This window comes from Lithobates pipiens, unplaced genomic scaffold (genome assembly GCF_037356315.1).
Source record: "Lithobates pipiens isolate NorthernLeopardFrog02 unplaced genomic scaffold, aLitPip1_a1.2 Scaffold_8, whole genome shotgun sequence".
Taxonomy (NCBI): Eukaryota; Metazoa; Chordata; class Amphibia; order Anura; family Ranidae; genus Lithobates; species Lithobates pipiens.
This window is the reverse complement of record NW_027507903.1, coordinates 119263787-119288304: the sequence shown is the minus strand read 5'-3', so window position 1 is coordinate 119288304 and position 24518 is coordinate 119263787. Positions and strand designations below refer to the sequence as shown.

Here is a 24518-nt window from a genome sequence, read left to right as displayed (position 1 = left end):
TAACAACCCCCTCTGAACAGCCACAAGATCACTGGAAGTACTTGGACACTACAAAGGCTGTGACAGTGCTACATCCAGATTTGGATAAAAAGAATAAAATAATAATAAATAAAATAAAAACAAATAATATCATCAGTCTATTAAAAAAAAAAAAAAAAAAAAAAAACCCACACATGGAAACAGAAATTCCTAAAAACAGCCAGCAGAGGTCACTAAAATGATGTATTAGAGTATGAAGATTCAGACCCGAATACAAGGGAGTTTGAGTCTTTGGTATAGATGACATGGAGAATTCGGTTTTGTGGGCATAAAGTTGCTACAAAGTTTTGTTTGTAAAGTAAAAATGACCATTCTGATTTCTTTCCCCCCATGAATGCTCTTTTTTTTTTTTTTTTTTTTTTTTTTTTTATATACAAGAAATAGGATTTAAAAGCTCTTACTGGAGAAATACAAATTTCACAACTAAAAGCTATAAACCCAGAGGAGCCCATTTAGAAGTGTCTTGCAGTTAGAAACTTTCTGTGTTTCTAAAAGATGCCAAATTAAACTCAGATAGATGTAAAAAGTAAAAAGAGAACACTTTAGTAGAGTATTACACTTTTCACAGCATGCAGCATGAAATGTCTGTTTTTTTCTTAACAGATCTTGCTGAGTGGATAATCAAATTCTTTTTCGGTGGCGGGAGCTGGATTTCTGGTCTAATTTCAGGACAGTAACAGTAGTCCGATTATGTACTTGTTTCGGGTCACTTTAGGACACATATTTATTGTGCAGAGTCAGAGAAAAAATCATCATTGTGGCATGTTTCTTGTGGTTTCTTGACCACTACTAGCATTCCTTCTTGGTGAATGATTCCTCATACATCTCTCTCTGCCGCCCTGGGGCGTGGATTGCTTTTCTTTCCTGTAGACTTCAGCCGGCTTGTGTCTGAATATCTAAGATTGGACAGACAAGGAAGTCCCAGGTGTTCAGCGGAGAACTTTGTTAAAGGTAATGCAGATGTTTCGTTCTCTGGAATGTTATGTTCTTTGCCATACACCCACAACCATCAGGAGCAACATTGTGAAAAGGAAAGTAGAAGGCAAATAAAATTTGACGACATATGATGAAATGCAGCAGATACTTAATTTCACTACATGTAAGTTCTAATGATTCACTGGAATGATATGGCTATTATTTTCTTGTATCTTTTTGTAAGAACATGTATTTCACTTTGGTTTATGTCAATAAAATCCCTTTTGAGAAAAAAAAAAAATTTGACAATTATGAATGACTAACCAAGGGAAATGAAAGCAAAAAAGGTAATTTAGTTAAAATGTAGACTGGCTACAGAATGCACAATCCTTCTGTCATTGGGTAAGGTTTGAGCTTTTAATGGGCACAACTTGAAGCAATTGTTTTTATGACAAAGATTTTTTTTTTAACTCAATGGAATAATCTGGGCCATTCTTTCCTCTTTTCTACAAGTAGAGAGAAGAAGCGAAACTCCAGACAACCAGGCTGGACACAGCCGAACAGTCTGACACACGTATTACATAGTTCCGCTTTGTGGCTTTCTATACCACTTCTCCATTGGAATCGGCCTCATTACTTCTGTCCAAGGAGCAAGGAAAGCTCCAGTAAGCAATACTGCTAAAGCAAGACGTAGCCTCATCTAAAGCTAGGTTCAAACTAGCCAAGCTCTGAAAAGCAATCTTCAGTGGATCATTTCACAAATGACAGCTAAGTAGCTGTAGAAAGGTGTTCAGGGGGTGATCCTGCCACCTTTTAACTGCCCGTCCTTTTTTTTGGCAGCTTATTTTAATGTGGTTAATGCACAGCAACTGCAAGCCAAGCATTTGTGTCATGTTTGCAGTGTGGCCCCATTGACTTTAATGGCCAAGTCTGACAGGTAGCGCAAAGAATCGCAACCCCTGCATGTGAATAGCTGAATAGCTACCTCCTGCTGCTGTTTAGCTTTTAGGTGGGCAGCTGGGGGGGCTACAGCTCAGTCACCTGTTTTTACACCCCCCCCCCCCCCCCCCAGCCAAAGAGGCCGAACAGAGGAACAAGTATTATAAGAATGGAAGGCCAAAAATACAAAAAATACACACGCACACAGTAAAACAAGTAATGAACACGTCACCATTTAACTAGGTAAATATACATTCACCGGCCAGTATATTGGGTACACCTGTTCAATTGCTTGATAACACAAATTGCTAACCAGCCAATTACATGGCAGCAACTCAATGCATTTAGGCATCTAGACGTGGTGAAGATGACTTTCTGAAAGTCAAACAGAGCATCAGAATGGGGAAAAAAAAAAAAAGGGGGACTTAAGTGACTTTGAACGTGGCATGATTGTTGGTGCCAGACTGGCTGGTCTGAGTCTTTCAAAACTGCTCATCTACTGTGATTTTCATGCACAACCATCTCTAGGGTTTACAGATAATGGTCTGAAAAAAGGAGAAAATATCCAGTTAGCTGTAGTTGTGAAAATACCTTGTTGATGTCAGAGGAAAATGGGCAGACTGGTTTGAGAAAAGGCAGCACAAATAACCACTCGTTACAATTAAGGAATGCAGAATACCTTCTCTGACCGAACAACACATGGGACTTTGAAGCAGATGTCTACAGCAGCAGAAGTCCACACCGGATGCTACTCCTGTCAGCTAAGAACAGGAAACTGAGGCTATAATTCGCGCAGGCTCACCAAAATTGGACATTAAAAGATTGGAAAAATGTTGCCTGGTCTGATGAGTCACGATTTCAGCTGTGACAGTCAGATGGTAGGGTCAGAATTTGGCATAAACATGAGAGCATGGATCCATCCTGCCTTGTATCAACGGTTCAGCCTGGTGGTTGTGATGGTGTGGGGGATATTTTCATGGCACACTTTGGGCCCCTTAGTAACAATTGAGCATCATTTAAATGCCACAGCCTACCCGAGTATTGTTGCTGACCATGTCCATCCCTTTATGACTGCAGTGTACTCATCTTCTGATGACTACTTCCGGCAGTATAATGCACCGTGTCACAAAGCTCAAATCATCTCAGACTGGTTTCTAGAACATGTCAATGAGTTTTTTTTCCTTTTCACTAAGGAACAACACAATGTTGGTAGAGAGTTGCGACTCTCTCCTCTTCAAATAAACAAAATAGTCTGGGAAAATATTAGGGTTATAGTATGGGATAAAGGATAAATATGATCAGGAATAAGTAGGGGGGGGGGGGGAAGAGAGTCACTAAAGTAAAGGGAAAGGGTAAAGGAGTGATACACTTTACTATTATGTTTGGATTTTTTTTCCTTTTCTCTCTTGGGATGGGAGAGGGGGTTGACCGTGGAAACCATTTAACATTTTTTTTTTGGAAGGTAGTATGAGATTGATCCATGAACGAATGAATGTTGATTGTGGTGATTGTGCTTTGTGTGTGTATTTAAAAAATACACACACGTTTATATATCAGGTTATTAAATTAAATGATATGGAATGTTTTTACAAAAAAAAAATATCTTAATAAAAATAATTGAAAACGACAATAAGTTCACTGTACTTCAATGGCCTCCACAGTCACCAGATCTCAATCTGATAGAGCACCTTTTGGACGTGGTGCAATGGGAGATTTGCATTACTGATGTGCACCCGACAAATCTGCAGCAACTGCGTGATGCTATCATGTCAATATGGATCAAAATCTCTGAGGAATGGTTTCCAACACCTTGTTAAATCTATGACACAAAGAATTAAGGCAGTTCTAAAGGCAAAAGGAGGTTCAACCCGGTACTAGTAAGGTGTACCCAATAAAATGGCCGGTGAGTATTTCTAATAGGTGCTATTGACATGAAATTTTCAGCACATGTCGGTAGCAACCTATGTAATCCACACATACAAAAAAAAAAAAAACACACAAATAAGTTCAGAAATTAAGTTATGTGTAATAAAATGGGATGACTGATAAATAATGTAGTGCTAAACAATGTAAAGAAACAAAAACAGGTAAAAAATGTTGTATGCAAATGGTGAAAACATATGACAAGATTCACTCACAAATGTAATAAAGATGAGAGAGTACATGTATATGGATAGAAAACACAAGTGAAAAAAGTCCCAAAAAGGTGGAAATATCCTTCAGGTAAATTTATAGAGTCCATCACAAGGGTGTTGTTGCTCAGAAGTGGGGTACAATGGCCTTGGCAGGCATGTAGAGCACCAGAGCGAATGTGTCCACCCAAGGTAAGGGGTATACACTCTTACCGGAAGAAGTAGACTCGAGTGTCAGCGACGACGAGTCAATCAAGCAAGGGTTTCCCTCGATCAGCAGACCTCCAGAAACATTCCAAGGAATCCAGCGAACTCCAGGAAAGGATCCAGGAAATCCAAAAGGTAAGCGTAAGGCTGGGATTTAGATGTTAAAAAGCCAGATTGGAAGGCCAAAAACTCTCATCAGAGGGCATATAGAAAGAAAAAGATGCCTCCATATTCTGAAGGTCAAAATGGTGCGTTTTATTGAAAAACACAATATACATCCATAAAAATATAACTCATCACAGAATAAAAGCAATGTGGGGAGCTGAAAGCCCAGGCAGACGCATTTCGTCCCAATAGCCTTCAACTGGGGCATATATCGGCTCCCCCACATTGCACATATTTATAATTTACACATCAGTTAGGATACCAAAACATGGTATGCGGCATCAACCCGGAAGAGGTGCGGCCGGCATGCCTATCACACTCCTCACGTTGAGTCATGTTCCCATGGCACTGTATTTGTGGTCATGTGACCTAGCGGTGATGAGATTATGTCATTATGTTAGGTTTTGATTGGCTGCTGTTAGTCACGTGACCAGCGTCTCCCGTTTCCAGTGAGGCGTTTGCCTTGTCATTTCCGGGTTGACACTACAGGCGCAATCATACCCCTATGACATCATTTTTTGGTTATCCATGGTGCTCTACATGCCTGCCAAGGTCATTGTATCCCACTTCTGAGCAACAATTCCCTAGTGGTGGAATCTATATAAAAATTTACCTTAACCACTTGCTTACTGGGCACTTAAACCCCCCTCCTGCCCAGACCAATTTTCAGCGCTGATGCAATTTGAATTAAAAAAATTGCGCGGCCATACAACACTGTACCCAAATGAAATTTTTATCATTTTTTTTTCCACAAATAGAGCTTTCTTTTGGTGGTATTTAATGACAGCTGGGAGTTTTATTTTTTGCTAAACAAAAAAAGATGCAAAAAAAATAAAAATAAAGTTTCATAGTTTGTTATAAAATTTTGCAAACAGGTAATTTTTCTCCTTCATTGAAATGCGCTGATGAGGCGGCATTTAGGGGTACTGATAGGCTGCACTGGTGGGCACTGATAGGCACAGTTAAGGCGGCACTAATAGGCACAGATAAGGTGGCACGGATGGGTGGCACTAAGGGGCACTGATAGGTACCACTGATAGATGGGACTGATGGGCACTGATGGGTGGCACTGTGGGTACTGATGGGTGGCACTATGGGCACTGATAGGTGGCACTATGGGCACTGATGGGAGGCACTTTTTTAATACTTAGGTGGCACTGGCAGGGGGGAGGTGGGCACTGATGAGCTGGCCGTGATCGGGACTGAAGTCCCTCTCACGGCCGCCAGTGATCGGCTTTTTTTTTTCTCCTCACGCTGACAGCGCGAGGAGGAAAAATAGCCGATTACCGGCCCTGTTGTGTCACATGATCAGCTGTCATTGGCTGACAGATGATCACATGGTAAGGGGTCGGGATTGACCCCTTGCTCTGATCCGTGATCAGGCAAGTCTCATAGACTCGCTGATCACGGGGCGCGCAGGCCGCTTGTGCACGGGACGAAGTCAATAGACTTAGTCCCGGCAAAGCAGGTCCGCGCTGTATCAGTCATTCGGCTATAGCACGGATCTCTAGTGGTTAAGGATATTTCCGCCTTTGGGACTTTTTTTCACTTGTGTTTCTATCCATCATATACATGTACTTTCTTTTATTACATTTGAGAGTGATTCTTATATGTTTTCACCATTTGCATAGAACATTTTGTACACCATTTTTGTTTATTGCTTTACATTCTTTATCAATCCTTCACATTGAATTTTCATCACATTCTTATGTAGCCGCTGTCCTTTCTTGCACACTGGGTCAGCGCAGTAATATCCCTTATCCATAATAAAATGGAATGGCACAGGGAAAAAAGCATTGAACATGCTAAATGAAATGTATTTAATACTTTGTACAAAATCCTTTGTTGGCAATGACAGCTTTAAGACTCCATTATGGAGAAACTAGTTGCATGCATTGCTAAGGTGTCATATTGGCCCATTCTTCCACACAGTCTTCAAAGCTTGATGGTTCCGTGGGCCTCTTCTGTGAACTCTGATCTTTAGTTCTTTCCATAGATTTTCCATTGGATTCAAGTCAGGTGAGTGGCTGGGCCATTCTAGCAGCTTAATTTGTTTCAAAGACAGAAAAAGACTTTCCTTGGCTTTGGGATCATTGTCTTGCTGAAATGTCCACCCTCATTTCATCTTCATCATCCTGGTACATGGCAGCAGATTTTAATCAAGAATGTCTTGGTACAATTTTCCCCATTTCTTCAATGATATGAAGTATGCCAGTACCGTATCCTAAAAAACAGCCTTGCACCATAATTTTCCCACATACAAACCTCACGGTTTGTATAGGGGTGATGTGCAGTGCCAGTTGACCTCCAATTATGGTGTGTATTATGGCATCTAAAGAGTTCAATTTTTGTCTCATCTGACCACACTTGATTGCCCTAGTGTTTCATAGGCTTGTCTAAATGTTGTGCAGAAAATTTTAAAACGAGCTTCAACATGCTTTTTCTTCAGCAATGGAGTCTTGCATGAGGAGTGTGCATACAGGCCATGGCAGTTGAATGCATTACTTATGGTTTTCTTTAAAACAATTGTACCTAAAACAACGTACCCAACAGCTGACCTCACCGTTAGACAACTTACGACAGCTGAAAGCACGACAAACAGTCTCCATCCCCCTCCTTAGAGAACGACCTCCTTGTCAGATGATCCCAAATTAATAACCTGTTACAGTTTAAAGCTAAAGCGTTGATGCAGATTTGTAGGAAAATTTCCTATGAATCGGGTGACAAATGCAGCAAAATGTTAGCACGGTCGCTTTGAAATCAAAGGCTGGTGACATACATACCCCACATATGCACGCCAAAAAGAACAAAGGGCTCCAAACCCCTCGACATTGCCGAAGAATTCCAGAAATTCTATACATCTTTATACAACATAGATAGGGGTCCCCCTTCACAAGAAAACTTACAGTCATACTTGTCTGCCTCTCAAATGCCATAATTGCCCAATTTAGCTCAGGAAGCCCTTAAAGACCCCATCACAATTGAAGAAGTTCAAGGTGCGATAGCAGCAAATAAATCTGGGAAAGCCCCTGACCCTGATGGTTTCACCATCTGTTACTATAAAACCTTTATGCCGACTTTGAGCACATACATGGTTAAATTATTTAACGAAGTAGGCCCTGAATCACCTTTTGCAGTAGAATCATTGCAGGTTCACATTGCAGTTATACCAAAGGAAGGTAAAGACCCAACCTCCTGTGGAAACTACAGGCCGATATCCCTGCCCAATACCGACATCAAGCTGTTCACCAAGATACTTGAGAAAAGGAATTCAACAACATCTATATCACCTCATTCACTTAGATCAAGTAGGGTTTGTACCCAAGAGAGAAGCAAGGGACAAACACCATCAAGGTACTAAACCACAGAACAAATCCTGCACCCCATGCCTGTTCCTGGGCATAGATGCAGAAAAGACCTTTGACAGGGTGAACTGGTACTTCGCGCATGCAGTTCTTCAATATGTCGGATTCAGCGCCAATATGTCCTGGTGGATCTCATCAATATACTCAAGACCCACAGCTGTTGTACGAGGGAACGGAGTCTTATTGGATCCCTTACAAATCTCCAATTGGATGCGCCAGGAGTGCCCACTTTCGCCCCTTCTCTTCACCCTGTCACTGGAACCCTTTCTTTGCTCGGTTCGTAGAAACCCAGATATTAATGGCATAACAGTGGGAAACTTTCAACATAAAGTATCGGCATATGCCGACAACATGTTGTTCTCCCTTACGAACCCCGTGATATCCATCCCAAATCTTTTTAGAGAATTTAATAAATACGGTGCCCTCTCCAACCTTAAAATAAGTTTCATAAAATCAGAAGCGATAGGCATTAATCTCTCACAGTCACTTAAGGTCCAACTTCAGTCGAACTTTAGGTTGAAATGGAGCAACACGACACTGACATATTTGGGCACAAATATTCCAGTCCACATATCAAAAAGGTATTTGGAATAAAATTTCCCCCCCGTTACTTACAAAGTACGCTTATCGATATATGGAATTCTGGTTTACACTCGTGGTTCGGCCGCTGCAATATTCTTAAAATGAGTATACTTCCTACATTTTTATACCTCCTACAGGCTTTACCCGTCCACATCCCATCTATTTCCAATAAATATTAAAAGGTATTTTTTGAATTTATATGGGCCCACAAACACCCCCGATTGAAGAGATCCTAGCTCACATTGCCAAAGCAATATGGGGGATTGGCAGTACCCGACGTACATAAGTACTACCAGGTGGTTCACCTCAGTAGGCTGGTCGATTGGTGCAGGCATGGGTCCTTAAAGCTGTGGATTCAGCTTGAACAAGATCAGAGCCCTATCCCCTTGAATAGAGCTCCATGGTTTTATGATTCCTTACCCATTAAGGTAAAGTCACACCCGCTACTAAGCCAGACTGCAAAGGTGTGCTCCCTCCTGTTCAAAAAAAGGGTCCCTCTCATCCAAGACTTCGCCAATCTTCCCGATTTTGGGGAACCCATGTTTTTCAGCAGGCTATCAGGATGAATCCTTTCAACACCTACTATCATTAGGTTATACACAGGCCTCACACTTTTTAACACAGGGAAAATGGCCCTCGTTGCAAGACCTCATGGATCCATTGGGGCCATTTCACCTGAAGTTTTGGAACGCTTTCCAACCCCCCCCCCCACTAAGCAATTTTGATCAAGCTCTCAACCTTAGAGGAAATATGTTCAACTGAAGGGGCATTACCACACACGCTCTCGAGCATGTATAATCTTCTGATCACTTTCCCAGACTCCCACTCAGTAAGTTACCTCCTTGACGAGGCCAAATCATGCATTCCACTAAAGTGGAAAACCCCAAAATCTCCGACTATTGGGATGTGGCTCACGAAAGTAGAACAAATCAATACATTTGAAGACCTAATCCTAACAGCAGGCACCAACAAGAACGATATTCCAAGACGTGGTCACTGTGGAACATGTTTGTCTATTCTGGGGAAGGTCGCAATTTATTTGGAAGCACGATCTCAGACTAAAATAGCAGTAGTACGACACTAAAGTTCTGGAGATCTGAACCCCCCGCCTCCCAGTTGTTTTGAAATTATGTTCTTTTCACTTCCGCATTATGGCCCCAACAGTGCTCATTGGAACATTCAGAAGTTTAGAAACCCTTCTGTAATCAATGCCATTGGTATATTTTACAACAATAAGGCTGCCAAGGTCTTGAGAGCGCACCTTGCCTGAGATGTTTTGTGTGTGACACCTTTGAAATTAGACACCTTTTTATAGGCCATCAGTTGAGACTGAACCAGCTGATATTAATTTGTACTGACAAGGAGCAGGATTTCTAAATTACTGATAGATTTCAGCTGGTGTCTTGACATTCCACACACCCAAACAAACATGTTTCGCCCCACCCACCTTACCTCCATGACTAAGCCCCGTGAGTGAGGCGAAACATGTTGGGGTTTTGGCCTGGAAGGAGTCCGGCTGGGACTCCTATTACCTATAACACACTGGGCTTGTATGGTGTGCAGTGGCTGAGATTTTTCTCTACTTGTTCTGTGGAGCACTCCTGCTCCTATTAAAAGTCCAACCAGGTTTTCCAGTATTCTGGTTTCTTCCCGCATTCCAAAGCCAAGCTGCTAGGTCAATTGCTGTTTTCTAAAATTGGCCCTAGTATGTGTGCGCATGCAAGATGGATTGTTGGATTGTAAGCAGTTTGAGGACAGGGACTTGTATGAATGTACAATATGTAATTGGCAGGGCTATATAAATACCTATAATAATATAATTTGCTGGGAGGAAAATGTATTTTGCTCAATATACCGGATTAACAATGTCTGCATCAAGGTAATAAAAGTAGGGGGTGCAGTGTCTGCTGGACATTTCTGTTTGAACCTGGGTTACAGCTTTAGGGTAAACGTGTCACCAACAAATAGAACCAAGTTAAGTGATATGCATACTTTGACTTTTGTTCTCTCCCCTGCCTCCCTATTGCTCTTTTATTGCCATTTTAATGCAATTGGCGGCCTCACTGACCAACAGCTAGGTTAAGGAAGTGGGAGGAAGCAGGGCCAAGCTTGATGTTACCAGAAAAGATTTGATTTTCACATTAAGATTCCTAAATCTCTGGATCAACCAATTGTTTTGACATACAGTTTTTACTAATGGTAACCTCTGCTTATGTATTTTTCAAATGAACAAAAGGCATAAGCAGAGTTTTGAACTGCCTTCTTTCAAATGCCCAGGGATTTTTTACATGTTTATTTTAAAAGGGGTTGTAAACTTTTTTTTTTTAATAACAAAACATGTCTTACCTCCACTGTGCAGTTGGTTTTGCACAGAGTGGCCCTGGTCCTCCTCTTCTCCCTCAGCGGCGCTGGTGGCTCCTCCTCGCATTGAGTGTCCATGATGGAGAAGACTCTCCTTAGGTGGACACCCGTGCAGGCGCTTTCCCAAGTCCTGCATCCATTCACAAAGAATGCAGGACACGGCCTCACCCCCCCGGTGTTCTGCCGTATAGTGTCCGGCCATCAAATAGTGTCCGCCCCGTACTGCGCATGCGCAGTACGGAGCAGACGAAGCTTCGGAAAATCTCCGAAGCTGAACGGCGCCTGCGCCGTGAGTGGAGGTGGTAGCCCCACCATCCAAGCGGACATAGGGCTGTGAAAATTAGAGGGCCCCTCGCGGGCGAGGTTTGCTCGCCACGCTTCGGGCTCGGCCTGGCTGCGCTCGGCTCTTTTTTATTCCTACTCTATGTCCACTTGGATGGTGGGGCTAGAACCTGGACTCACGGCGCAGGCGCCGTTCATCCTCTGCAATTTTCGGAATCTGTGTTGCTGTGTACTGCACATGCGCAGTACGGGGCGGAAACTATCGGATGGAGGACGTTATATGACAAGACACCGGTACCGTGTCACTGGATTTTATTGACAGCAGCGGGAGTCAATGGCTGCCCTGGTATCAATCTATCCAATCAGGACAGGAGACACCAGCTAGAGATGGGGTGCTCATTCTTGGCTGGTGGATGACAGTGTTCAGGTAAGTAAAATGGGGGGGGCTGGGGGGCTTCAGCACTACAGAAGGTTTTTCACCTTAATGCATAGAATGCATCAAGGTGAAAAACCATGAGGGTGTACAACCCCGTTAACATCTCTGGGTTCCTTTGGATTCGATAGTGCTACTCATACATATAATATGTACATTTGATAAGAAATCCTGTTCACAGACCATTAAAGGAAGTTTATATATGAAATACGGAAATCCCAGCTCACTGTTACAGCTTCATTGTGAATGGCCCCATATTAGGAAAAAATAGTTTACATATTTTATGTCATAGAAAAGAACTAATGAGGTTATACAGTAATTAAAGCACGTCTTCCCTGTCTGTTCTCCAGCATAAAACTTTACAGAAGGAGTCCTAACATATCACAAATACAGATCTCTTTGTTCCCTTGCTGGACTGTTACTGCTCTACATTTCCACCCCTCCTGTAGTTCCTACAGCTGAGTCAACAAAGTATTTAAAATTGTGAGAAGATTTTGTGTTTGAGACTTTTTATTTTTTTTTATATATCAGAAGACTTCAAACCTATCTCCATAAGCAGTGAAACTGTAATTTTGTAGACTTTTCTAAATAGCTGCAGGATTGACAGTCTTTACACGGTCATATACCCAACACAGCAACTACCATTACAGATATGAACTGGGGATACCAACATTTTCTATTTGCTCTTTTTCCCTCATTTTGTTTCAGAAGTGCGTTTGCCTTTCCCTTTTACCACCTCTGCCAACAAGCCCATCAAGCTTGTTGATAGTAAATGGTAGTCACTTTAAAATAGGTTCCCGCATACAAAAAAAAACAAAAAACTTATCAGCAAAACAAGCAATCAGTTAACATCTTCCCACCTGAGGGTAAAACAAATTTTAAATGCCTAAGCCAAATTTTGCTACTTTGACATGTCTTAATAAAACTGTACATTTCACCACAACTACTTTGCGCATCCAGGTGGATAATACCGCATTTTTTCAGGACAAATTGGGCCTTCATGTGGTGGTAAATGGTAATGGATAGCTCCCGATTTATTTAAAAAAAAATTTATTAAAGAAAAAAACTGGCCCAAAATAGAAAAAAAAAAATAGGAAGAACAGAAAAAAATCCTCCTGCTACTATCAATCGCAGCAATACCACATATGAAGGGCTCAAGTCCTGGGGGAACGCATGGGAACGGAGCAGCCGTGTCCTGCAAGACTTTGAAGTATGCGAGCTGTGTGGCAGGTGCTGCCGACACAGCTCGCAATAGTACGTGCCGCACACCAGGGGTGGACTGACCATTCAGGCATTGCCAGTAGGGGGCCCCATGACAGCTTCCGCTTCGATCTACCTGTCAATCACAACTAGCTGACGGGTAGATAAGGTCCCTGCTGCTAAGAGATAGTATTTAGTTAGACCTCTCGTGATGCGCTCCTCCCCGCCGACCCCTCCTGATTTTCTGCCTCCTCATCCCCCCGCCCCCCGTCTCCTGCATACTTGCTCTGTGCGTCCTGCTGAATCCCCCCTCCTCTATCTTTAGTGCCATAGGATGAGAGAACCCAGAGGAGGAGCACAGCTATTCTGCTCACAGTACATGCAGGGAGAGAGGTGAGCTGAGGGAGGAACATCAGTTTGGGGTGGTAAGCTGAGCACAATACCTGGAAGTGTTTAATGCCAGGAGGGAAGTTTATGTGGAAACATGTGAAGGGTTGGAATAGCAGCGAGTGTGTTGGAGCCCTGCAGAGTTTGCAGCCCCCCCCCCCCCAAGCTAACATACATCTCCTAAGCAGGAACACATCACTTTCTCCCCAAGCTTTCTGTCCACATAATGTGTAGTTAATTAATTTATGACCTTTCCGTTTAACCCTGTGTTATCCAAACTCTGTTCAATGAAAAGTGTAAACTCACCACATAAACACTCTATATACAAAATAAAATTCCCCAATAAAGATCAGAACATGATGTTCACATTTGCATGGAAGCACAATTGAATGAATGCTGCTTATTCAGAGAATTCCCGTATTTATGTTTATTGAGGATTGTTTTCATGTTTTGTTTTTATGTACTAACAGTAAAGCTTCTCACACACACACACACACACACACACACACACACACACACACACACACACAATGAAAAATACCACTTTTGAAGTGTTCGTGCATATGAGCATATCTTTTTTTTTTTTTGTTTTAGTTTTTTTGGTGGGGGAGTGGATCTTGGGTGGGAGTTCCCACACTTTTTCCCCAGGACTTGACCCCTGCACATACAGTGGTGTGAAAAAGTGTTTGCCCCCTTCCTCATTTCCTGTTCCTTTGCATGTTTGTCACACTTAAGTGTTTCGGAACATCAAACCAATTTAAACAATAATCAAGGACAACACAAGTAAACACAAAATGCAATTTGTAAATGAAGGTGTTTATTAAAGGTGAAAAAAAATCCAAACCATCATGGCCCTGTGTGAAAAAGTGATTGCCCCCTAAACCTAATAACTGGTTGGGCCACCCTTAGCAGCAACAACTGCAACCAAGCGTTTGCGATAACGTGCAATGAGGCTTTTACAGCGTCCTGGAGGAATTTTGGCCCACTCATCTTTGCAGAATTGTCCTAATTCAGTTACATTAGAGGGTTTTCGAGCATGAACGGCCTTTTTAAGGTCATACCACAACATCTCAATAGGATTCAGGTCAGGACTTTGGCTAGGCCACTCCAAAGTCTTCATTTTGTTTTTCTTCAGCCATTCGGTGGTGGACTTGCTGGTGTGTTTAGGATCATTGTCCTGCTGCAGAACCCAAGTTCGTTTCAGCTTGAGTACACGAACAGATGGTCGGACATTCTCCTTCAGGATCTCTTGGTAGACAGCAGAATTCATAGTTCCTTTTATCACGGCAAGTCTTCCAGGTCCTGAAGCAGCAAAACAGCCCCAGACCATCACACTACCACCACCATATTTTACTGTTGGTATAATGTTCTTTTTATGAAATGCAGTGTTCCTTCTACGCCAGATATACTTGGAAACACCTTCCAAAGAGTTCCACTTTTGTCTCATCGGTCCACAGAATGTTGTCCCAAAAGTCTTGGGGATCATCAAGATGTGTTGTGGAGAAATTGAGACGAGCTTTGATGTTCTTTTTGCTCAGCAGTGGTTTTCTCCTTGGAACTCTGCCATGCAGGCCATTTTTGCCCAGTCTTTTCCTGATGGTGGAGGCATGAACGCTGACCTTAACTGAGGCAAGTGAGGCCTGCAGTTCCTTGGACGTTGTTGTGGGGTCTTTTGTGACCTCTTGGATGAGTCGTCGCTCTTGGGGTAATTTTGGGCGGCCGGCCACTCCTGGGAAGGTTCACCACTGTTCCATGTCTTCGCCATTCGTGGATAATGGCTCTCACTGTGGTTCGCTGGATTCCCAAAGCTTTGGAAATGGCTTTATAACCCTTTCCAGACTGATAGATCTCAATTACTTTCTTTCTCAATTGTTCCTGAATTTCTTTGGGTCTCGGCATGATGTGTAGCTTTTAAGGATCTTCTGGTGGACCTTACTGTGTCAAGCAGCTCCTATTTAAGTGATGCCTTGATTGTGAACAGGTGTGGCAATAATCAGGCCTGGGTGTGGCTAGAGAAATTGAACTCAGGTGTGGACAACCACAGTTATAGTATGTTTTAACAAGGGGGGCAATCACTTTTTCACACAGGGCCATGATGGTTTGGATTTTTTTTCACCTTTAATAATAAACACCTTCATTTACAAATTGCATTTTGTGTTTACTTGTGTTGTCCTTGACTATTGTTTAAATTGGTTTGATGTTCCGAAACACTTAAGTGTGACAAACATGCAAAGGAACAGGAAATGAGAAAGGGGGCAAACACTTTTTCACACCACTGTATGTGTATGTTAGTTGTTATTTGTACCCACAGTACAGCCCAGAAATAATAGTGTGCATTTTGTTTTTTGTTTTTAAATCCTACCCAAAACACACTGACACCGATACCAAATTAAAAAAACAAAAAACACTAAAAAAAATAAATCCCGACCCTGACGCAAACACTAACCATGGCAGTGGCCTAGATCAAACCTTGATCTAGGTTTTTTTTATTTCTTCTTTTTTCCCACCTTTCTCTGCAAGGGCAGAGAATGATACAATGGGGGTTATTTACGAAAGGCGTAACCACTTCGCACTACAAGTGCAAACTACAAGTGCAAAGCGCACTTGAACGGGCACTTAGAAGTGCAGTTGCTGTAGATCCGAGGAGATCCGAGGGGACACAGGCTTCTGTCGAACAGGCATGCTGGAAAACCAGAATTCGATCGGCATCCAATCAGCACTGGCAGCCAGTCCCCCTGTCAGAACACAATAGCTCATCGGGGAGATCACTATACTTACATGGCATAGTTAGTATAGCGAGTTTCTCCCAAACTCCGCAGTTTTAATTCGATCAGACTGCTGGGTTGAACGAAAAAAACTTGATAGTGTGTACCAGGCTTTACATACACCGTATACCTCACATTTCAAATCATACGATTCCTTTATTTTTGCTACTTTCGTTTAATTTTTTTCACCAAATTACCTGTTTTTCTGTCTTGCCAGAGTCTAAAAGTTTGGAAAAAATGTGCATTTCCCTTTAAGTATATTGTCACATACATTTTGGAAACGTCACAAGTGTCCCTGTAGTAATGGTTAAAGCTCCTTATTGCTGTTGTTTTCTTAAATGTATCTGCATCATTTACAAACATATGAACTGCTCTCTTTTTGAAAATATTAAAGCTGAACTCCTGGGAGAGTAAAAGATGGCAATTAAATCAAGTTATGTGTATAATAATTAAATCAATATAGACAGTGTAAGTAACTGTGTCTTTAAATAGCTCTCCATAGTCCCCTGCACAGCAGGACTAGGAATGGAAAGGAAGTGGTACATTGGGTGGTAGTCAGGCTCCACTACACTGTAGAGAGTGCTGTCAATTTAACCCTGGATGTTTTTTTATTAAAAGGGAGGGTTTTCTCTTGCTGTCCAATAGTCAAGCTGAAAGCAGCAACCAGCTGTAGTGCTTACTGCAGCACAGAAAAAAAGGGAGCCACTTGGCTAGTTCTCACTTTCTGGCAAGGGCATTTGGCTCAGTTCTCACTTTCTGGCAGGGGCATTTGGCTCAGTTCTCACTTTCTGGCAGGGGCATTTGGCTCAGTTCTCACTTTCTGGCAGGGGCATTTGGCTCAGTTCTCACTTTCTGGCAGGGGCATTTGGCTCACAAGACTGGTTGAACTGCACAGCTTTAACAATAAGTAAGAAAGAATTACATTTGTACAGTTTCCTCCTAAAAAGGTAGGAGGAGGGGAAAGGGAACATTTTTAGAAATGGATAGACTTTTTTTCCACTTTAAGGAGTGCTAGGCAGGAATTAAAATGTCTGCCAAATGTCCTTTCTTAGTTATTATGTAAACCGGAGGTTGGCAAGCCATCAATCACGATCGACCACGTGGAGCTGACAGGTGGCTCTGCCCCCCCCCCCAGCATTTGCTGCTCTCAAGTTCTCTGCAGAGTGGAGAGCGGGAGAGGCATCGCAGTGCTGGATGGAGGGTGGGAACGGCCTCAGTGATTGGTTGCTAGGCGGTCCTAGCAACCAATCACCAGCTTGCCATTATGAAATGTTAACTCCAGCAGCTCCTGCTTCCACCCAGCACTATGCCACCTCCCAATCTCCGCTGTACACATGCTGGCAGCGCTGTGTATGTGCGCCCTTGTACTTGCATGTGTGTGAGAAGGGGACAGAGGAGACATTGTTGGAGAGGGGACAGAGGACACTACAGTGGGGGGGGGGGGGGGGATTTGTGATGAGAAATAGCCAGACGACACTGCTTTGGGGGACAGGGAGGCAGAGGACACTGCTTTCAGGGGGCAGGGGAGGCTGTCAGAGGACACTACAGTAGAGGGTGTGATGTGAAGGGGGCAGAGAACACTGCTATGTGGGGCAGGGGACACTACAGTGGGAGGGTGATGTAAAGGGGACAGAGGACACTACTGTGACACACTATGTGTTCTTCATGCCGTCTTTATTGCTTGATACGATGGCCCCCCACCCCATGTGGATCTTTGCTTTACTTCATGTTGCCCAGATAGATATCAACGTCTGAAAGGTTGCCTACCCCTGATGTAAACAAAGCCCAACAGAAAAAAAAAAAAAAAAAACTATTATCAATGCTACATCAAATATGTCTTTAAAAAGAGAACACATTTTAAAAAAATGGTTTCTATGATGTACCTTTTTTTTTTAATCACTACCTTTCCTCGTTTATGTTTTCTATACAGTATATTACCTGGCTCTGTTGTATATAATAGGCTCATGTTCCTCAGCCACAGTATTCTTCATGCCCAGATCCCGAAACATCTGCATCATGTAATCCACAAACTTTTTCCCAGAGGCACGTTCAACCACAGCGCTTAGCAAAGTCCACGCATGGGTAGAATACAGGAACTGTGTCCCTGGAGTAGAAAGGAACAGGCTTAAAAATGAACACAAGTGTGCAGAATGAAAGAAATATCAGAAAACAAGAGATATAAATGTGTTCTGGTGTTAGAATCTGTAACAAAAGAGAAGATATAAATTGAAAAGCTATACGAGTAGGTCCGTTTGTAGGTTTCAGAAGCTGCTCTTGCAAAGTATAATGCATAAACTAGCTGAGAAATGCAGGCGCTATAGTGACCACAGTCCCTCGCAATACCTATGAAGGTACACAAAATACAACAGATAACTGTAGCAACATTCACCATCTGGCCTATTACCAGAACATGTACAACTTTTAAAAAGACCTTTGTGTTCAATTTCTACTTGCAATGACATTCTATATTTTCAAAGAATTCAGAAAAGCGCAGTCTCAGATTCTAATAAGTAGTTCATTGAATAACCAAACACAGGGTAATGTACATGGTAAATAAACACATGTTGGATGCTAGCCATCCCTTTACTGCATGTTATAAAATGACAGATGTATTAAAACTTGAGATTGTGGTCACAAGCTGTCAGCTGATATTTTCTTGTGTGCTTTTATTTGCTGACTATGAGACAAGACCCAAGCTGATCAACTTTCAAGCCAGTTAGTGGGATGTGGGTCTTCAAAGCCACACAATATAAAGTAACTCTACCCTGTTACGTGGCACCTGAGCAAAGCACTATGACTGGTCCATCTGAGTGTAGCCTTTAGAGACACACCATAGATTGCCCTACCCACACTTTCTTGGAAAAAGTCATAAAGCTATAACAGTGATGATAAGCTTAGCTTTGCTTCCTGCTTCATAACAGAAACTGCTCTTTACACAAAAGAGGGTAGCCAGACACGTGCCCATGATTTAACTATGAATTACTGTTTTTTATTTATATTCATGTAGCTGAATCATGAACAAACATGCTATTATTAAAGACAGTTTCCAAGAAAACATGCAGACACTTCCAACATTGGCCCTAAAATGTGGGTTGGGGAAAAAAACAAAAAGAAACAAAAAACACACAAAAAAAAATAAAAAAAAACGTATTTACATGTACTTATGGAAATCATTTGAAAATAGATGTAATCACTGCCCAATAATTTCTGTGGAAAGGGCAGTGCCACTGGTGTCTACAATACACACTGAAATGAAACTACACTGCATCTGACCACCATAAACCAAAAAAATAGGATTTTTAAAACAGCTTACCTGTAAAATCCTTTTCTTTGATGTACATCGGGGGACACCGAGCCATAGTAATAACTATGTGGGTTATATCGGCGTATCAGGTGCTGGACACTGGCACGCCCCTTAAGGCGTGAACTTCCCCCATATAACCCCTCCCATTACTGGGAGTCCTCAGTTTTGTAGCCAAGCAATCAAAGTGTATAAGAAGAAGAAGGGAGGGACCTCTGTGTCCCCTGATGTACATCAAAGAAAAGGATTTTACAGGTAAGCTGTTTTAAAAATCCTATTTTCTTTTCTTACATCAGGGGACACTGAGCCATAGTAATAACTATGTGGGATGTCCATAGCAATGGAAACTGAAGGGGTGGGGGGAGACAGAATCAAGGAAACAGGAGGCCAGAGAACTCCTACTGCAGTGTATGCTGTGCCCAAAGGCAATATCCTCGTGACCTTTAAAATCGATTTGATAAAATTGGATAAATGTCTGCACAGAAGACCAAGTTGTGGTCTTACAGATCTGAGCCATAGAGGCCTGATGATGCACCACCCAAGAGTCACTAATCGCCCTGGATGAGTGTGCTCTTAATAGGAGAAGGAAGAATGTTCTTCTTTAAGCTGAAGCTTGATCAATCACTTGACAATCCCATTTGGAAAATAGTGGATCTTGACGCTGCCTGTCCATATCTTAGACCCACTGGCAGTACAAACAAAACACGCGTTTTGCGAACCGGAGCACTTGCCTTTTAATAGATTCTGATCGCTCTTACTACATCAAGAGACTGTAGTGCTTTCTCTTCCCCAGATTAAGGCTTCTGGGGAGAAAGAAGGAAGAATAATATCTTGGTTTAAACCTGTTACCACTTTTGGTAAGAATTTAGGATGAGGACATCAAACCATCTCATGCTTATGCATGATGAAATATGGCCCTTACAAGACAGAGCCGATAGTTCCAATACTCTTCTAGCAGAATGCCAAGCAAGCAAAAAAGATTATCTTTCTTCTCAAAGAACCAAGAGAATTTCTCGTAAGGTTCAAACGGCTGATTCAGCAAAGCCTAAAAGACCAATTTTAAATCCTAAGGATTTAAAGGTGCCTTGATAGGGGGATAAACCATGTTGCCCCCTAAATAAGCTACGTACCAAGAGTGGGAAGTAAGAGGCCATAGGAAAAGACATCGACACAGGCTGGATCTGGCTCTTGATAAAAGTCAAGGCCAGCTTCATTTCAGATCCCATATTTTATTTTTTATTTATTTCAGTTACTTATATAGCGCCATCAATTTACGCAGCGCTTTACATATACATTGTACATTCACATCAGTCCCTACCCTCAAGGAGCTTACAATCTAAGGTCCCTAACCAACATTCATACATACTAGGGACAATTTAGACAGGATCCAATTAACCTACCAGCATGTCTTTGGAGTGTGGGAGGAAACCGGAGTACCTGGCGGAAACTAACGCAGGCACAGGGAGAACATGCAAACTCCAGGCAGGTAGTGTCGTGGTTGGGATTCAAACCAGCGATCCTTCTTACTGCTAGGCGAAAGTGCTACCCACTACACCACTGTGCCGCCCTATATGCAGGAATCCTGCCTATTGACATACTTCCTGGGGTGCCAACCCCTGGATCCATACCAAGAAACCTATGCCTTCCAGATTCTAAAGTAAGTGATTCTGGAAGCCGGCTTCCTGGCATTAGTCAAAGTAGACACTACTGAAGGAGATCACTCACGTTCCTTTCTCAACCTTTTCAACACAGAGGAACCCTTGAAATAGTTCTTCGGTCTGCTAAAAATTAGACGTCTACAACTCATGATACATTAGTGTGATGGTCAGTGGGAAGACTGGTTCTTACACTTGTGGTCAATGGGAAGAATTACCCCCTTACAGATAGCTAAAAAGATCAATGGTGTCAGTGGGAACTTATCTGAGAGGCAGGAATTGCCCACTGCTGAAGGAACCCCTAGCAACCTCTGGGGGAACCCTAGTTGAGAATCACTGGTCTACAGAGTGGGATTTAACAGTCAAACCTGTTAAACTCCTTGTCCGTAAAGTAGGATGAAATACCGGACCTTGTGCAAGAAGGTATGGCTATAATGGCAGAGTCCAAAGGACTTCTACTGCCCTCTTTATGATCTTGATAAATTAAGATTCTGGGACCCAGCTGGGGATACCAGAATCACCTCCTGTTCCTGCTTAATCCTGCGGAGAAGTGCGGAGGTAGCTGGAGGAAATGCATAGATCAGTGAAAACTGATCCCCTGGGAAGACTAATGCATCTGTTCCGCCTGCTAGCGGACCCCTTGTTTGACATAAAGTTGTCAACCTTATTAATGGATCTGGATGCGAATTAGGTCCATGTCCAGAGTACCCCATCTGACATTGCTAGGAAGATGTCGGGTGAAGAGATCATTCTCCTGGAAATAATTGTTGGTGTCTCAAGTAGTATGCCTGAAATATTAAAATTGCCGATAGGCAAGGAGTGTTGTGTTCTGCCAAAGCTAGAACATTATTCACCTCCCTTTTTTGGGCTGCATGACTTCTCGTGCCTCCCCTGGTGATCGAAGGCAAGCCCCCGCCGTTGCTCCATCAAACTGAATCCTGTCAGGACAGTCCTATAATCTAACCGCCAAGATTCTATGGCCAGATATACTGCCTGAAACGTCCAACAAAGTTGAAGTTGATAGGCAAGGTCCTCTAACGTGGACCATCCCTCCCTGGACAGAATCTTCTTCCAGGGCTGCTCCCTAGCCTAGAAGGCTGGCATCTGTTGTTAACACCTTGCAGAATAAAGATTTTTCCTCCTGCTGGATAACAACCACCAATTTAGGTTCTGACCTATTTTGGGAGCCAAGCGTATTGGAAACAAACAAGGCCTGAATCCAATTTATTCCAGACCGACAGGATGGCATCTTGAAGCAGTCTTTGAATAAAACTGCGCATAAGGGACAACCCTGAAGGAGACCTCCATTTCCCCTAAAAATCTCCTGCAGCCAAATGAAGGAATTTTCCTTTATCCTGATAAGTTGAATTAGTCCTACAATGGAACTGATTTACGTCTGGGGTAAGAATGCCTTCTTTTGTATGGTATCTATAACCAGCCCCCAAGTAACCTCCTTGATGGTTTTAAGGAGAATCTTCCTAGGCTGAGAATCCAACCTAGAGATTTCAGATATCTAAAGCTGAGATCAGACTCTGGTTTTAGACCTGAGACTGAATGATCTATTAAAAGTAGATCCTTTTAATAGGCTAGTGCCATTATGCCTTGAGCCCTTAACCTGGCTAAAGGAGACTCCAGAATCTTTCAGAACACTCATGGTGCTGTGGCTAAGCCGAATGGCATTGCCACGATTGAAAAATATAATTTTATATTTCAAACCGCAGAAATGGTAAGCGGGAAACTTTGGTAAGCGGGAAACTTTGGCACATGGAGATATGCAACTCCCCTCCTTGCAGGATGGACACAGCCGATCAAATTATGAAAGGATCGGATGTTAAAGTGCCGATCTCCGAGATCTAGAATGGGTCTTACCTCTCTGTTTGGCTCTGAGACCTTAAAAGGTTTGTGTCAAAAAAACTAAGAAAGAAAGAAAAAAAAAAAAAAACTTTTTCACTAAGGGAATCTCTGATATCACCGACTGGGATAACAGCTGATCCAGAGGCCAGAAAGAGACTTCTCCCCCCCCCCTTTTTCTTTTCTTTTTTTTCTGGAACCTAAGGAGCATTCTTTGAGGTGACAGACACTCTTGCATAAAGACTGCGGCATCAGCAGCCCCAAGGACCCCACAGGCAGCACCCAAAAACAAGACCCGTTTGGACTCAAGGTACTATACACTACACACGCAACCCAAGGCAGGGATATTACTGCTGAAATATGTGATGCCAAAATCTGCAGGGAGATTCTCCCGCCACAACTCTAGTGTCTGTCTAGGCATGTTCGGAAATATACTCCTGCAAATGTATGTGTACCACATGCTTACCATATATGTACCTATGTTTTGCTCTCATTCTTTTTGAAATAAAACGTTATTTGGAGGAAAAAAAAAACAAGACCCGAACCCCGGACCCTCAGATCGAAAGCTGACTGGGCCATCCGGGCTCTTGAAACTCTAGATGTAACCTAGAGAAGAAAAATCGCAGAAATCCCTCTGCTCTTAACATTGTTCCTGACAGACTTTGAGAATCGCATGACCTTTCCCCTCACCCGAACGACTGGGGGTGCTCCTTAGCCTTAGCATTCTGCTTTATGGGCTTTCTGCCCCCAAGATCCTGGTGCTTCCCCTGGGAACTAAGGCATAGGAGAGGCTGCACAATTAAAAGAGAACTGTCTGAACCTCCTTTTACTGATCAAGAAGGCTTTACCCCTTTTGGATGTGCTTATCCATTCTAAATAGTTGTACCCCAGGACAAGTCTGGCCAAGACTGGCTAAGGGTCTTTCACCTGGTGCTTCGGCTGATTAACCACTTGCTTACTGGGCACTTAAACCCCCCTCAGTCCCAGACCAATTTTCAGCTTTCAGCGCTGATGCACTTTGAATGACAATTGCGCGGGCATACAACACTGTACCCAAATTAAATTTTTATCATTTTTTTCCCACAAATAGAGCTTTCTTTTGGTGGTATTTAATCACAGCTGGGAGTTTTATTTTTTGCTAAACAAACAAAAAAAGATGCAAAAAAAAAAAAAATCATGTTTAATAGTTTGTTATAAAATTTTGCAAACAGGTCATTTTTCTCCTTCATTGAAGTGCGCTGATGAGGCGGCACTGATAGGCTGCACTGGTGGGCACTGATAGACTGCATTGGTTGGCATTGATAGGCACAGATAAGGCGGCACTAATAGGCACAGATAAGGCGGCACCGATGGGCACAGATAAGGTGGCACCGATGGGCACAGATAAGGTGGCACCGATGGGCAAAGACGGGCACAGATAAGATGGCACGGATGGGTAGCACAGATGGGTGGCACGGATGGGTGGCACTAAGGGGCACTGATAGGTACCACTGATAGATGGGACTGATGGGCACTGATAGGTGGCACTGATAGGTGGCTCTGATAGGTGGCACTGCTGGGCACTGATGGGCGGCACTGCTGGGCACTGTTGGGCGGCACTGCTGGGCACGGATATGTGGCACTGGGGTGCAGCACCTTTGTTGAGGCAGATTGTGGGCACTGCTGGGTGGCACTGTGGGCACTGCTGGGTGGCACTGACAGGGGGGACACATTTTTTATACATGTGGCAAAGCAGGGGGCAGGTGGGCACTGGCAGGGCTGGCCGTGATCGGGACTGATGTCCCGATCACGGCCGCCGGTGATCGGCTTTTTTTTTTTCTCAGCGCGAGGAATAATAGCCGATTACCGGCTCCATTATATCACATGATCAGCTGTCATTGGCTGACAGCTGATCACGTGATAAGGGGTCGGGATCGACCCCTTGCACGGATCGGTGATC

General features: G+C 42.9%; 1 protein-coding gene across 2 annotated transcripts in view; it reads right to left on the bottom strand.

Annotated features, from left to right (window-relative positions):
* Positions 1-24518, bottom strand: part of LACTB (lactamase beta) — a 92118-nt gene that overhangs the window by 11798 nt on the left and 55802 nt on the right. For both annotated transcript variants that reach the window (XM_077472070.1, XM_077472069.1), the window contains one exon: positions 17711-17876. In XM_077472070.1, the coding sequence (XP_077328196.1) occupies positions 17711-17876 (166 nt within the window). The remainder of the gene's footprint in view (positions 1-17710; positions 17877-24518) is intronic.